Source organism: Hibiscus syriacus, unplaced genomic scaffold (genome assembly GCF_006381635.1).
Source record: "Hibiscus syriacus cultivar Baekdansim isolate YM2019G1 unplaced genomic scaffold, ASM638163v2 tig00113096_pilon, whole genome shotgun sequence".
Lineage (NCBI taxonomy): Eukaryota > Viridiplantae > Streptophyta > Magnoliopsida > Malvales > Malvaceae > Hibiscus > Hibiscus syriacus.
This window is the reverse complement of record NW_024063440.1, coordinates 1,432,134-1,447,986: the sequence shown is the minus strand read 5'-3', so window position 1 is coordinate 1,447,986 and position 15,853 is coordinate 1,432,134. Positions and strand designations below refer to the sequence as shown.

General features: G+C 30.5%; 1 protein-coding gene across 1 annotated transcript; it reads right to left on the bottom strand.

Moving 5' to 3' along the window:
• Window positions 1-5,256: 5,256 nt before the first annotated feature.
• LOC120185318 lies at window positions 5,257-6,539 on the bottom strand. The gene is made up of 4 exons (XM_039189570.1): window positions 6,389-6,539; window positions 6,089-6,295; window positions 5,689-5,958; window positions 5,257-5,395 (listed from the first exon to the last, which is right to left on the bottom strand). The coding sequence occupies exons 1-4, from the start codon at window positions 6,392-6,394 to the stop codon at window positions 5,345-5,347; spliced, it is 534 nt and encodes a 177-aa protein (XP_039045501.1). The 5' UTR covers window positions 6,395-6,539; the 3' UTR covers window positions 5,257-5,344.
• Between the last annotated feature and the right edge of the window lie 9,314 nt (window positions 6,540-15,853).

Genomic DNA, 15,853 nt, shown 5'->3' with positions numbered 1-15,853 from the left:
TTCATGAAATATAACAAAGTAGTTGTACATTATTGAGCTTCGCAAAGCTCATCGATCTTAATTATTCTACTATGCATTAGTTGTTAGATTATGTGTTCGAGTCGGAACATCAACATTATCAAAGGAGTTTTTAGCATCGATAATCAGAGTACAATACCTTAATTCTTTTTAGAGGATAAATATTATTGGTATAACCGTTACTAAATGTTTTAATCTGTAAATTCTATTGTGTTATACTTTAATTTGTATTTTGTTTTCAATTATCAGAGACTCGATTTTGTAATAATACTTTTAACTCGATGGAATATGATCATATTTTAAATGAAAAATGTTTATGAAGATATGATGGATAAAAAGGAAAAGTTTGATTTTATAAGATTCAATCCATATGCAAATTAACTATAAATCATGTAACACCTCAATTTTTAGTTAATTATAACATTCACGTGGTTGGTTTAGAATTAGGTTGAATGTGGACAAATTGTTGGGTGAGATGAGAATTTTATTATTTTTTATATATTATTATTTTATTTAGATTTCCATGAACCATACAATTGAGATATTTTGAAAGTATCTCTTTTATATAGTGTATATACGTAATGGAGGAAATCATTTGGGAGGACAAAATACAAACCCAAACTTATCCTTATCTTCACACGTTCTCATGCTTCGTTGTTCTCTACTAGCTCTGCTGAACCATGGAAAGTTCTCAACCAGTCTAGGTCCTAGCTCCGACATCATGTTGCAGCTGTGTAAGTTCCGATTGGCTTAGAAGAAAACTTTAAGGGTATTGTCGACCTTGTTCAGAAAAAAAAAACTTACTATTTTCAAGGTTTCATCGGAGAAAATGTTGTTGGTAAAGAAGTGCCGGAAGAAGAAGCGGTCGCAGCGCCAATTAAGTTCACTTTTAATTATTCGCTAGTCAATGTTGCTCTTCGGATCTTACTATTTGTAGCAGCTTTAAGTTCTGTGGTGGTCATAGTTACCAGCAAGCAAACCGAGGGGTTCAAACTACAGAGGAAGAAGATGGAGCAGTTAACGATGGCTCTACTATGGTTACTACTACTGCCCCGTTAAAACCAAGAAAGAAAAGGCAGTTTGCCTTTTTAAGAGAGACAGAATGAGATCCAAGAGATTCTTGGAAATTCAAAAATTAAGGGAAAACAAAAAGGAATATCATATGAAGACAAAGGGAAAATGGGGTTATGATTCCAACATGAAAATTCGCGTGGGTGTTGTCTAGGAAAATAAAGGGGTAAACCATAAGGTATGTCATCCAAGTTTGGTGAGATCTTTACTGTCTCTTAATTTCCAAGTGTTTATAGTTATGACATAATTGTTTTTACAAGATCAATTTAGTCCATGATGTTAGTAATTAAATATTACTAGCTCTTCAAGTTTTTAGTTATGCAAATTGGGTTTCCAAATTATTAATTAGATTCTAATAAGTTATTTTTTTATGGAAAGGAAAATTATTGGAAGTCGTATTTGTACGATAAATTATCCGTGTTCGTTAGAAAAAGATTGAAAGCTAGAAATCAAGTTGGTGAGCTGGAATTTAAGACTAATATTTTGGGTTTTGTTGATGTTCCGATTTTGAGGTTCGTTTTGCCAAATTCAAATCCGGTAAGCTGTTTTTCACTGATTAATCACCTAATTCGATCCGTTTTTCGGAATTAAGTTCCGTTTTTGATAAAATTTCTGTTAATATGTATCTGAGGAATTATTGGAAGTCGATTTCAAGATCGAGGGCGTTCGAATTTAATTTAAATGGTCGAGCAATATGGCAAGGAAATCGAGGTAATACTTTACTACCTCTTTATGCTTTATGGAACATGTTGATATTGGTAAATGCATGAATAAGATAATGTTGGTCACTTTTGTGGAGTTGAATAATTTATTCACTCGATATGAATGTGGTAGAAATTCTGTAACTGAATACGGATCGAATGACTAAGATAAGAGATTGATAATTGTTAGAATTAAATTACAAGTTTGTGATTGGTGATAAAGAAATCAGCTCTGGATTTGTAACTTATATTTTATATCATCAAGGGTTAAATGTTAAAGATACTTTGATGAAAAATTATGAGAATACTCCGATATGGTAAAAATTACGAAATTACCCTTATGTTGGAAAATGATAAGAATTGCCACTGGAAGTTGGTTAATAACTCTGAAAAGACATATTGATCCGATATAACTACTGATGTGCATAAGAAATGTTAGTTTTATTTGGAAATTATGGATAACCGGTTTTAATCCTATGAGAGTTTGTGAAGGAATCATTTCAAAATCAAAGAATGTTCGGGAAAGCAATTGATCATAGGATCTCTAAATTATAATTATTTTCGTTAAGAGCTAATATTGAAATTATCTGGTTAAGAAATTACGAAAATGCCCTTGAGAGATAAAATAGTCTGAATTGACCCTGAATGAGAGAGTACTTTGAGTTATTTGTACTTAACTCGATTAAGTTCGAATTTAATTGTTAAGATCCTGTCTTTGTACAGAAAAATTTATAATATTCCGTTTGTAAAATCTGAGAAGACACTTGACCCGAAAATATTCGAATAAGGAGTAAATACTTGAAGAGTAATTTATCGGAGGTATTCTGCTGACAGAATTGTTCGAAAGGACTGAAGTAAATGATAAGATTGAATTAAATAATAAGACCGGATGGAAGGAAATGATTGAAATATTCTAGAATTATAAAATGACCAAATTACCCCTGGAATGGAAATGACTCAAGAATGTCACCAAGCTCAGGAATGAATGGATATACTCAAGCTTTGAAATGAATAGAAAAAAATGTTAAGCACCAAAATAACCAAAATGCCCTTATGACCTAGAATAAGTAAATGTCTTGGATTAATTAAGAAATCCAAATAAACATGGATGTTGTGCTACCAGTAAAAGTTGTGGAACGCAACTTAAGTGATTAACCAACGTTAGTACTATATCATTACCTGAATGATATAAGTATCACTTGAATGTTTGTTCATCTTCTCAAATTTGGATCGATGATAATTCTGGAAGTACTTGGCGCAGCTCAACTCTAGAGCGCATACAGTACTAATAAGTGGGTAGTCGTTAGTCAAATCAACCACGAATAACAGAATGACTTTATTATATGAATAAATTGAAATGAAATGAAGTACAACGTGTATTTGAAATTCAGAAACGTCTGAATTATTCTGGAAAACTTTAAAGTAATCGGGATAGACTTGCTTACCAAACGAACTAAGTAACATCAATGACTAAGGATTAAATAGGTGATTTGATGAGTTTGGAAACATTGTTGAACTTACATGATGAATTGTCATTATGGGTTATGAGCCATGGATCAAGTACGTCAGTATTTCCTGATATTGTTGAAACGTGGAAATGAAATAAAGACCGTTGGAAGATTTATTTAGTGATGATTATGGGGATGATCTATGGATCTGCACTATGGTATTAAAGAGTGAATACACTGGAAGGATAATGAATTGACTTGTTGACATGCATCAGTTTGAGAGTTGTGTAACTCGAGTTGTTTGATAATATGATCGATAGTCGTAGATTCTAAATGACTTGAATCTTCGATTCTATATTTCATCTAAAATCACTTCGGTCATGTTTGAAAAAAAAACAAGTAACGCAGATGGAAAAGATTCTGAATATCTCATTTGGTTCAATTGGGCTGAAATCCTATGAATTTAAAGTATATTCCTGAATACCCCTGATTGTTTGGGTAATGGAATCACTCGCAGTAAATCTGAATTTAGAATTATTATGTATAAAGGTTCCTGAACGTTTTCCTAAAGCATACGAAAATATAGTGGGATTCTAATGTATCAACATTAAATGTCTGGCTAGATCGGTTAGTAATCGATTCTCCTCAATAGGACCTTGTTCCAGGAATTCGTTCAAATTTCATAAGTTTCATGTTATCCAAAATGATAACTACAATGGCCTCTGGAAATACTTGGATTCTCTAGTGTGTTCCCTACTTATTACTGAACTGTTTTATTGGTTTTAATATGTGGTACACCGAATTCATTGGTTATTGTTTTATGGATGCACCAATTTAATGTGACAATTTATGGAATATGGCTGCTATCTAATTTTTGTTTTGAAATGGTATATGATTACCATGTTTTTGGATTTATGGAATTTATGTCACGGTGCAATTGAATTTTGGAATTGAATTACGATGGAATAGCTCTGATCAAGCTAAATGGGCCTAATGTGACTCTTGAGGGCCCCAAGATGTTTCATTAGGTCGGCTTTCCTTTGTTGTGTGCTTAGGATAGCTATATGGACTTATTGACTTAGGCTTAAGGATACAAGCTTCATAGCCTATCCTTAAGTCGGCTTTCTTTTTGCTATGTGCATAAAGTAAGCTATATGGAAAATAATTTTGGGAACTACTGATGGTGTACCAGAAAAGGGTTTAAACTATGATTTTCAAAAGTTAAACTCTTTTACGAAATTGTGAGATTTACTGGACTATGATTTGTACCTATTATGATTTTATTATACTGTTGGAACACACTAGACATCCTATTCGATCTCCTGAAAATGTCATACTTTGAAAGGTTTCTTATGAACTGATATTCATGGCTTCTACTCGATGAACTTCTAAGGGAACCCCAAATTATTCTGCAAGCTGGTATACGTATGATTCAATAAGGAAATTATATGGCTTTTCATTTATCTACATGTCATGTAGCATCATCTGGTAGTTCTGTATTACTGAGCTTTCCAAAGCTCACTCTATTACTCACCTTTTCAGGTTAAAACAATTGTACCAGTGCATCTATCGACTTCAGTAAGGGAGTTCTTCCGGCGTGGTTGCAGAGTATGATACTTGTGATTAGGGGGCATGTAATTGTATTTTGATTTATATACGAGTTTGGAAATCTTTTTTATTTTTAAATAGTGATAAATGATTTTATAAGTTTACATGTTCTGATAAAAAAATTTAAAATTTCCGCTATTTTTACGGTGGGTCGCTCTGGTGGCCCTAAAGTGACAACCCAGATCAGATCGGGTTATCCGCATCGGTCTGGGGGTTACAAATCAAGTCACTTTAGAAATCATAAGTAACTTGAAACACGAAATTTTAAGTAGAAGGTTGTGTAAAAAAAGGTAAAGATTGTAAATTTAATTGTTCAAGTCACTTCTATATAAAATTACCATTTGATAGCTATTTCTCACTGAAGATTTGTTTAGTCAAAACATATTTTCAGATGGAACAAAATGAAAATGAAAAAACAAACTGGACTGAACTACATATCTTTTTCCTTTCTATATAAACATTAAATTCTTCATTTTCATGCACAAAACGATGAGAGCTTCAAGTTGCACAAGCTGGAACCAAGCATGAAAAGAATCCTGGCATCTTCTTCTGCATTCCATAACAAAACAACAATGCATGAAACAAATATTCGTAAGTAGCGAATCGAAAAATATTTTTTTAGGATAAACACGTATATTAATAATACAAAATTTTTAAATGGGTAAATACAAATTAAAATTTCAGGGAAGATACCTACCCACCCTAGAAAAGCTATGGATTCACCACTGATAATTTTCTTAGTCCATATACAATAAATGCATGCATATTTTATAGATACAATTGTTCAAATCTTAAACTTTTTAAATAAAGATTTGAAGAATGAGATGGTGGAGGGGACTTACTCGCTTGGAAGAGTGGAGGAGCTCAGGGGGGATTTTGTAGAGATCTTCATCAACAGGCTTGGGTTGTCGAACAGGAACTCTCTTGGGACTGGTAGCAACGTCGTCGTATTTAAGTTGCTTACCATTTCTTGTCGTGCTGTAATTATTATTTGACAACGACACATGATGGTGGGGCTGATATTTCCTCGGCGGTTCCGTCACGTCACGGACTCTGCCTCCCTTCTTTTGCTCCTTAACATGCGCTCCTCCCTTCTCCCTTACCCTACTCACCTGCCATACACGACCGCCCACCCTCCATTATTACGATTAAAACTAAACTGACTCTAAAAAATTGAATTCGCAAGCAAATAGATGAGTAAAACTAAAACTAGAATGGAGAAAAGCAGGCAAACAAACAAACCTTTCTAGAAGGAGCAAGACCACGAGAATGTTTCCTTGAATCAACTTCATACAAGTCATGAACATAAGGATTAGATTCACCAGATGAAGAGCTGAAACGAATCAAACCTGCTTGTCTAGCACATTCGAAGTACTGAGTTATAGGCAGATCATTTGCATAATCCCAGTCTCCAAATGCTGGTATCTGCCCACTTCTCTTACCATAATCCTAGAAACACAGAAAACCCATGAGAGAATTAGCTTTAAACAACAGATCCATTCGAGATCCAAAGAAGAATACTTTTTCATGTAAACAACTTACACCCATTGTGAAGAACAAGATAAATTCTGCAGATTGTGAAGAAACCTACACAAGAGATAAATTCTGGTTCAGGAATTACTTCGAAGAGGAGAATCTACAGGGGAAAAGATATGGAGTTTCTGAGCCTTTGGAGCACACATTTATATCCTAAAAGTAGACAAAAAAGAACTAATTTTGTCAAACTTTCTCCCTTTATAAAATGTTTGTATTTTTCCCCGTTTAATCCGTTTCACGCGTCGAAGTCAGAAAAGCGGGACCCTTAAGAGAATGCAGGCTGAGTGTGTTCACAGTTCACTTGGATTTGGATCAGGGTCAAATTCTTCATTAGTCCCTGTATTATGCATTAATTTATGGATCTTGTCTCTTTATTCTGATTTTCTGTTATTGTTTATTATTCTTTTTAGTTTATCTTGGTAAGGTACAAGGCACTTGATGTTCAAAGATAATTCTTAATCATTTGACATTAAGCCTTCACACCCTTAACATTTATGGTGTTTGAAAACAGTCATTTTGATGTCAAAATAAATTCATTATTCTCAATTAATAAATAAGGAAATACATGGTAAAGAGAAGTAAGGGTCAATTCCACATAGACTTAGAAAATTCTGAATTTTTTTCTGAGTTGTTTATACCAGGCGTGATATAGTAAAATGGGGGATTTTGGTAAAATGAGATTAAATAAATAAAGGCAATTAAAGTAAAATAGGAGAGTAAAGATTGAAAATGGATATAGTAAAAATAACATCAAGCCTCGCTTTGACTCAATTTCCTTCAGATCATCGAATTAGATTTTCCTTTCGGGATTCACGTCGGTTACTTTGTCTACAAGGGCAATCCCCGTGACTCAATTTTGTGTATCGAATACCCAAGGCAATCTTTGATTTCGGCTTCAGAAACTGATCAAATCAACATCAATTGTCGTAGATCAATTACCGTTGAAGTTCATTAAAACCGACTCGGATTGTTGTTTCAATAACCAATAATTCCGATCTCAATTCCCTCTTGGCAAGACTATCTCACCAAATGTGTTCCCAGGAAGTCGAATGTGCTTTCAATAAGCCGATTCTTCCTCCCACGCATTTAATCACAATAACCTCTTGACCAAAGTCAATCTTTGATTTTGAAAACTGTTTTGATTTTGAAAAATAAGTGCAGAGATTGAGAGAGATATTCCAAAGTTATTAAGGGTCTGTTTTAATTCTCCCGTTAGAATTGAGTGATCGCTTCAACTCTCGGCTTATGAGAAAATTAGCTAAGCATGACAAATGTCATACTTACCATATTTAAAACAAAGCTTGAAAATAAAGTAAAAACTGAAAACTTGAAAAATAAAATAAAGGAGAGAATTTTTTTTATAAAACTAGAAAGAAAAGAAAATTGTAATCTGAGTTGTGAATTTAGGCTTACCCCAAGAGGGTATTTATAGCATTTAAAAACCTAAATATAAATAAAGAAATTAAAATGAAATAATCCTAAAGATAATTGTTTTTCCTAAATTCAAACTTTAAACAAGTCTCCTAATGCAACTCTGCTCGTCCATCTTCGAGAAGGCGCGCTGACTAGATCTTCTAGAAACCGCCGCTGACTGGACCTTCTAGAAACTACCACGTCAAACCGTGTCATGCACAGAGTCGTGCCAATTTCTCTAGCCGTGACCAATTAATAAAAAAAAATACACAATACGCCCGTTTTACTACTAATTTTGGAAAATAAGACCCAGCACGAAAACAAGCATCACACAACTAAATCAACAACAATAATTCCATAAAATCGAAGAATTAACGAGTAAATATTACCGATTCTGAACACTTATCAATGTTTGAACTCGAGACCTAAAAAAATAACAATAATTCATTTACCTCACTTATTCCGTGTTGGTTTTGTTTTTCCTGGGTGAATTGTATATGAAATTTTATTGAAAAATTTGGCCAAACTTTGAATTTGCTAAGACTTTAAACTTTCATTTCAATATTTGTTTTTGTCACGATAAAGATTGATATCTACCCTATGAGAGTTCTATTTGCCCACGATAAAGATTGATATCCGCCCTATTAGAGTTCCTTTAATTTTTTTTGGATAATATATTAATTTTTTTTTATTTTTTATTAATATGAAATAATTATAAAGTATTATCTATTTATAAATTTTATTATTGAAATATGTTGGTAATAATTTAAATTTTAAAGATAATCATATTCAAATATTTAAAGAAAATTATGAAATTTTTTGGCAAATTTGATAAACATCATTTACAAGAGGCAAAAGAGGGCATTTGCAGTTGTTTGTACGAAAAACATCAATAATTCAGCCATAACTCAATAGTAAATGGTAAATGCCAAAACCCACTTAACCCACCTGACCATACCATGCCAAAAAAGGCATAGTTGCTATCTTCCTTGGCCAATGTAATACCCTTTTCAAAAGTTTATGCAACTTTTGGTGGGGGAGGGGGGCTCTTGCTTTTTCTCTCTCTCTCTCTCTAAACTACCCGTTTTTTTTTTATTATCTTTAAGTCTTATAATATTGATTGTCTCTCTCGATATTTCTTTATTTCTTTTATTTTCTTATTTAATATCTTTATGACATATTTTCTCTATTAATACGTTATTTTACCATTTAGCATGATTTTTGAGTTTTTCTTCAGTCTTTTGGTCGTTTTTATTATTTATTTTTCTTTACCTTTTACGACTGATTAAGATGTCACTCATTTGTTAACCCATTGATCTTTCCTCTTTTGGACTCTCGAATTAGATTTGGATACGAAACATGCGTTCTTAGATAGTTTTCTCATGATGCTTAGTTCTGATTTGTGTTTATCGGTGGTCTTTCAATAGTTAAATCTCTTGTTATGGTCCATTTGTCATAGCAGTCAAATATGTACGTATAACCTATTCGTAGAGTTTTTCGAATGAGTTTTTCACCTTTTCATTGTATAGTCCTTATATAATCTCAAGTAGCTAGTTCTTGTTTTAATAGTTATGAGAGAACATCCTAATTATGTGATTAATTTACAAATTTAATTATAAATTCTCATTGTAATTTTGAATTTTTTTCTTTCTTGATAAAATAACTGCTTTTATTATAAAAAAAAAAGCTTTTGGTGTAGGGGTATATATATATGTATAGCATCTTGATTTGATTTCAAGAGTTAATTTAGTATTTAAGTTTTTGTTTTTAGATACTTAAATGTGATCTTAGGATTTAATTCAGTATTTAAAGTTTTTATATCTAATTAGTTACTTAATTTTTTTTTTCCAAATATATATATAAATTGAATTTTATGATTTAAATAATCTATTTTCTATAAGTACCAATTTGGACCGAATAACTAAATTTAAGCATTAATTTAAACTAAAAAACGAATTATGAACTGATATTGTCTTATAAAAGGTAATGTTGTTCTCCTAAAGATTCTAGATTCAAGCAATTGTCTATAAAAACATGTGTGCGTTTTCGATAAATTAAGGAATTTCTGAACAAATATTATCTTATAAACACTCCATACTATTAAAAAACAAGTTTTAAGTATGGGATTGGGTCAAAAAAATTATTTACTAAATTCAACCTTGAAATTAAATTAAATGCTTAATTAAATAAAAATATGAATATTGCTTGAAATGGAACACTAACAATGTATGAGATGGGAGGGGTAAATAAAGACATAAATTGAGTAAGTGAGTGGAGACAAAGATGATGACTACGTAGTTTGCATTTATTAAAAACCATCCAAAAAGATGAACCAAAAGTGAAATGCAGCACCGAATCACTGTGCGAAAATAATCACGTGTGACAGTTTTAATATAAGATTAAAAAAGACGTTATCGATTTTATTATTATTTAAATAATAAAATCGGTAAAAATGATCGGAAACATTATTAGGCGCTACTGGTTTTGTTATTATTGGACGCTTTATCGAATTTGATAAAAATGACCGGAACTATTATTAGGTGCTATCGATTTTGTTATTGTTGAGCACTTTTACCAGAAATGTTAAAAAAATTGATGTTTTAAGTAAAAATAATAATATTTTAAGTAATTTTTTATCGGCTTTATTATTTAAATAATAATAAAACCGATAACATTTTATTTTAATCTTATATTAAGGTGTCGTACTGTAGAACTTCCCTCATTGTGCCTTTTCGCTTAGTAACTTCTGCTTTTGTGACCATTTTGTAAAATGTTTTTAGAATATACCAATGCCCAAAGCTACAATTAAAGGTATAATATTAAAATTAATCCCAATCATTATTAAAATAGTTATTTTGACTCTTATTTTTATATTTTATTCTAAGATAAAAAAGTCTTTAACATTTGACTGAATAATCACTTTGACTCTTACTCTCTTTTGTGTAATATTTTTATTCTCAATATTTCATTTTATGATAAAAAGACTCATATTTTAGAGCATTGATCATTTGTTTACTTATGATTTTCATATGCAAAGAAACCTTTTTATCCCAAGATAAAATGTTATGATCAAAATACTTCAAAAATAATAGGAGTTACAATAATTTTTAATAAATGTTAGACGTAGGAGTGTTCAAACTTCGGTTAAAACTGATTTAACCGATCAAACCCAAGTTTTTATCGGTTAATTGGTATGATAATTTTAGGTTCAATCGGTTAACGATTAATGATTTTCTCAAGCTTCGATTATCGGTTAGCTGAAATTTTTAAATTTTTAATAAATTATTTATATGACTTAGCCTTATGAGTGTTTAAGTTTGATTTTAATTAAATCAACCGACTGATTAATCAAACTTTTTTTGGTTCGATTAATTATTTAAAAAAAAATTGATTCGATTAACGGTTAAAGAAAAATTCAATTAATAAAGTTTTAAAAATTTAATTCGATTGATAAACCGAATCGACCCGTTATTAGACTATTAATATTGATATTATGTCCTAATTTAAAATAGACACAAAGTTGTAGAGCCAGGGAAAAAGGAAAATTGATGGGGCATGCGAGTTTGTTGAAACCTTTTATTAGGAGTTGATTTTGGGCATGGAAAAATGGGAAAAGGCAAAGTAATTTGATTGGCTCAAGCTGCCGTGGTAGGCTAAAACCTCGTGGAGTGATAAAAGGTCACCATTTTCCAAGTGCTTAAAAAATAAACCGACCTAGGGGCTTGAACAACGACCAAAAGCCACCAGCAACAATGAGTCAAAAATGCCATCAGTGCTTGACTTTGGGTATCAAAATCCCCAATAACAACAAAAGACCACACAAGGCAAACTTTGACGGTGATGTTGTGTAAGTCAAAACACCGAGTGGAAAATATATAAACAAATACCAGATCTGCACTGTTAGCTGACCAGCCCTTGTTTATCTGGCTTGAAAGAAAATGTCGACGGTGGGGGGGACCACCATGGAAAAAATGAGAACATGCTGGAAAATTAGTTCACGTGGTCCTCCAAGCAAATTACAGATAAAATGGAGGACCATATTAACTCCTTCAAATCATTGCAATGGGTTACATTGTGTCGTATATTTTTATGGCCTAATGAGAATTTTTAAAAATAAGTTAAGAAGTCATAGGGTTTAAATTTGGATCTCTTAAAGAAAGAGTCATGACCTAATCACTTCATCAAGTTAAGAAGTTCTTAAGTTATTAACAATATTTATAAATTATAAATAAGTTAATTCTATTTGTTTTATTAAACATATTAATTATAAGGATAGATTACACCGTTCATCATTCAATTATTTTCTTACTCTTATTTTGATCGTTGAAGTTTAAAAAATTTCTATCTAATCATTAAAGTTTTGAATTACTCCTATTTTGGCCACTCTTTGATGATATAGATTATTTTATCATTATTTTTAGTATATGAAAAAATTATTAATATTTAATACAAAACAAGATTGAATTAATTAAAATCTATAATTTCAACATCAATCCCTAAACCACAACTCCAAAATCTCGCCGACCACAGCAACCTCCACTAATCTCACCTTATATTTGAAGAAAAAAGAACTTCCAATAGAGCAATAGACATTTGCGTATGAGTGTAGGATTTAGCGTCTGGGTTTAAGGTATGAGTGTAGGGTTTAGGGTTTGATACGTGGTTTAAGATTGGTGGATTTTGGGGTGATCAATGAGGTTTTGGTGTTGGGATGTTGAGAGTGATTTCGGTGAGGTTGTGGATTGAGAATTGGGATTTAAGTATTAAGAATTAAGATTATAGATTTTAATTGTTTTATTTTAACATAAAATAAAAATGGTAATTCAAAATCTACAACGACTTAATGAACTCCGACATACAACCTAAGAAAAATGAAACTTCCAAGATCTAGTACCACAAGCCACAACAAATTAATTCTAAGATTAAATCGCCAAGCTTTATGTATATTAAAGAATCGAATAAAACAAATAAGTAAAAAAGGACATTGATAATAACAATAAAATAGCTTGAACTTACCTTCACAGGCGTAAACAATTTTTTTACAAATTCATTCGCAGTTTTAACTCTTCGGTATATGGATGATAGGTTATAGGTTTTTTACTCATTAGGGTTGAAATTGATCTCATTTAGGGTTTATTGTATTATATATATATATATATATAAATAAATAAAATAAATCAAGAAATAAAGAAAGAAAGAAAAATAAAGAATAGGTCTCAACTCTCAAATCAATTCGAAACAGAATTGCTTTAAAGCTAAAAAAATAGTTAATTACAGAATCAATCCTTAAACCCATTAGTATTTATATAATTACCTTAAAAAGATATCTATAATTTAACAACAATTAACTTATGATTAATCATTTATCAAAATCAATAATCATTAACCGTTATTTTTAGTAGTTTAATCAAAGATATTTAATCTCAATAATTGAGTTAATTGATCTATAAAATATAACAATTATACCAATTAATAGTTGCAATTAATGGTTACAAATTAATTTGTACACCTCTATTATTAATATTTATAAATTATTTTATAAAAATTAAAAACCAATGTTATATGGATGTCATGTAGATCCGTCCTAGAACTGCTGGTTAATGTTTCCTTTTGTGTTATATAGATTTATGAAAGTGGGTGGGCTTTCTCTTTATTTTCTGGGTTGGAAACAGGCTTTATTTTTTTGTGCCATTCTCTATCCTGAAATGACTTTTAAAAAGAATATTTTTCGCAAAATAATTATTACCTTTGATAATAATAATACTATTAGATTATTAATAAGATAAATATTTTTGTTATTTGATTTTTGAAAAATATATTTATATTAAAATAATTATTTTAGTATATCATTTCAATCACTATATATATATATATATATATATATATATATATATATATATATATATATATATATATATATATATATATATATATATATATATATTATAGAAACAACTAGCTTTATTAGAAAGATGATATATCCAAAATTTAAATAAATACTTATAATTATAATTGTAAATTAAACATATAATTAGTATATTTTTTTATAATTATTAACACATGAAATTAGTCACTTAAGATCATATAATGAATACAATGAAAAGGTTTAAAATCTAACCCAAACATTTTAACAAAAGATATGTATGAACATATCTGACTTCAAAACCAAAAGAACCACAAAAAAGGATCAAATTATTGAAAAATCACCGACAAATTACAAATCAGAATCAAGCGACGTGAAATAAATTACCAATGTATTTTCTTCTATCTCCACTTTTGCTCATTAAACTTTAAAACTTTTCAATTAATTCATTGAACTTTGAAGATTGAAATTTTTTGATCATGTTGTCGTTAAATAAATTAACGAAATTATGAGATGACAATTTATACCAATACAATATCATTTTATATCCTAAAAATAATTAGATCAAAATGACATCGTTTTAATTCCTTATAGGAAATTATTTTTCTTTTTTCTTCCTCTCCCTTCTCTCCTCAACAACATGACAGGAGAAAGAAACAACGTGTTAGAGATGCGAGACTCAGCTCCACCTTCCAGCAAACGAAACAGTTTTCAAGTGCGTTAGTGTGGAGCCATTACAAATAATAACCCAAATAAATCAAATTTTTTGAATGTTTAAACCAGCAAGCCATGGAAGATGATTAGACCAATTGAGCTTCCTAAGCAGGGGCAGAACGCCCTTTAAGGCTAGTGGGGATCTTGGCCCCTCAAAACTATTAATATATATATACTAAATCATTAAGTTTGGTCTCCTCAAGAAAAAAAAATGGATGTCCCTTGTTCTCATATATAATGGGGTAAGCGGGAGGTAAGATAGTAGGTTGCCCCAATACTAGGTTAAGAGCAACTTCCGTAGGAGACCTCCAAATTATGAAATGCCCTCCATAAGACTCGATCCCACTACCTCAAGGTTAAGAACCTTGTGCTCTACCAACTGAGCTGGATGATCTCCTCAAGAGACGTGTATAATAAATTATTAAATTCAATTGTCTTAGAAATTTATTAATTGGTTAAATAATCAATGATATTCATATTGTCTCATATTGTGTGAGTTTGAATCTTGATATGTGTTATAAAATATGTATATTAATTTAGAATTTGAAAACCAATTAAATAGTATTTATTAAAAACAATTAATATCCATTTTCTTTTGTCATTTTTTTTAATTTCAAAAATAACAAAAAATTATGTATTTTTCCCTCTTTGGTTGTTCATCTTCTTTGAATTGTTCATCTTCTTTGAATTGTTCATCTTCTTTGAGTTGATGACTTCAATAAAATTATAAAGTGTTTCATCTTAGTTGAAGATAATTTTTTTCAAAAAAAATTAATTCAAAAATATTTATGATTTTATTATATATTTTTATGTGGGTTCATGAATTTTAATCTTTAAAAAAATTTACACTTACACGCATGCACGTGCAGACGCACATATACACTCCTTCTATGTCTCTGATTATTGAGGTTGAAAACGTAATCTTTCATTTATAAAATGTGATCTCGTGTTACACAAGTCAATGTAGGAATATTCAGTTAATAAACGAGATGAAATTTGACTTAAGTGCAAGTCCAAATCAAATCTATTCCTCTAATTATCTATTTTCTCAAGAAAAACATGATAGTAATAACCTTGGTTTACTAAAAAAAAATTGAATAGCCCGCCAGAAAATAATGTTGAGATTTTTCACTTACTATTATTGCACCAAAATGGTGGGCAACCATATTCTGGTGAATTATTTATTGAACTTAAGGTTAGTGTTTCCTTTTGGGAACTTAGTGTAAAGTAGGGATGTGTGTCAGTGTGTGATTGTATTCATGTGACAAAAAGATACAACTATCCATCACCAAAATGAAGATGATGCTTCTTAGAAGGGTCACTCCAAGCAAGAAATGCTTGAGCTTAAGGAGTTGGTAGAAAAATGACATGGAGATCAGATTAGCGAATTACTAATATGATATTTGTTAATTTGATTATGCATATTTTATTTTTTGACATCTCATTTTTATAAATTGTTGTTAGTGTGTAAAATTTATTCA

Bases quoted from the DNA above. Each gene is read 5' to 3' on its own strand.
- LOC120185318 (XM_039189570.1), bottom strand. The intron at 5,959-6,088 runs GTTTGTTTGTTT...CGTGTATGGCAG, and splicing joins GTCTTGCTCCTTCTAGAAAG to GTGAGTAGGGTAAGGGAGAA. The intron at 5,396-5,688 runs GTAAGTCCCCTC...TATGGAATGCAG, and splicing joins TCCTCCACTCTTCCAAGCGA to AAGAAGATGCCAGGATTCTT.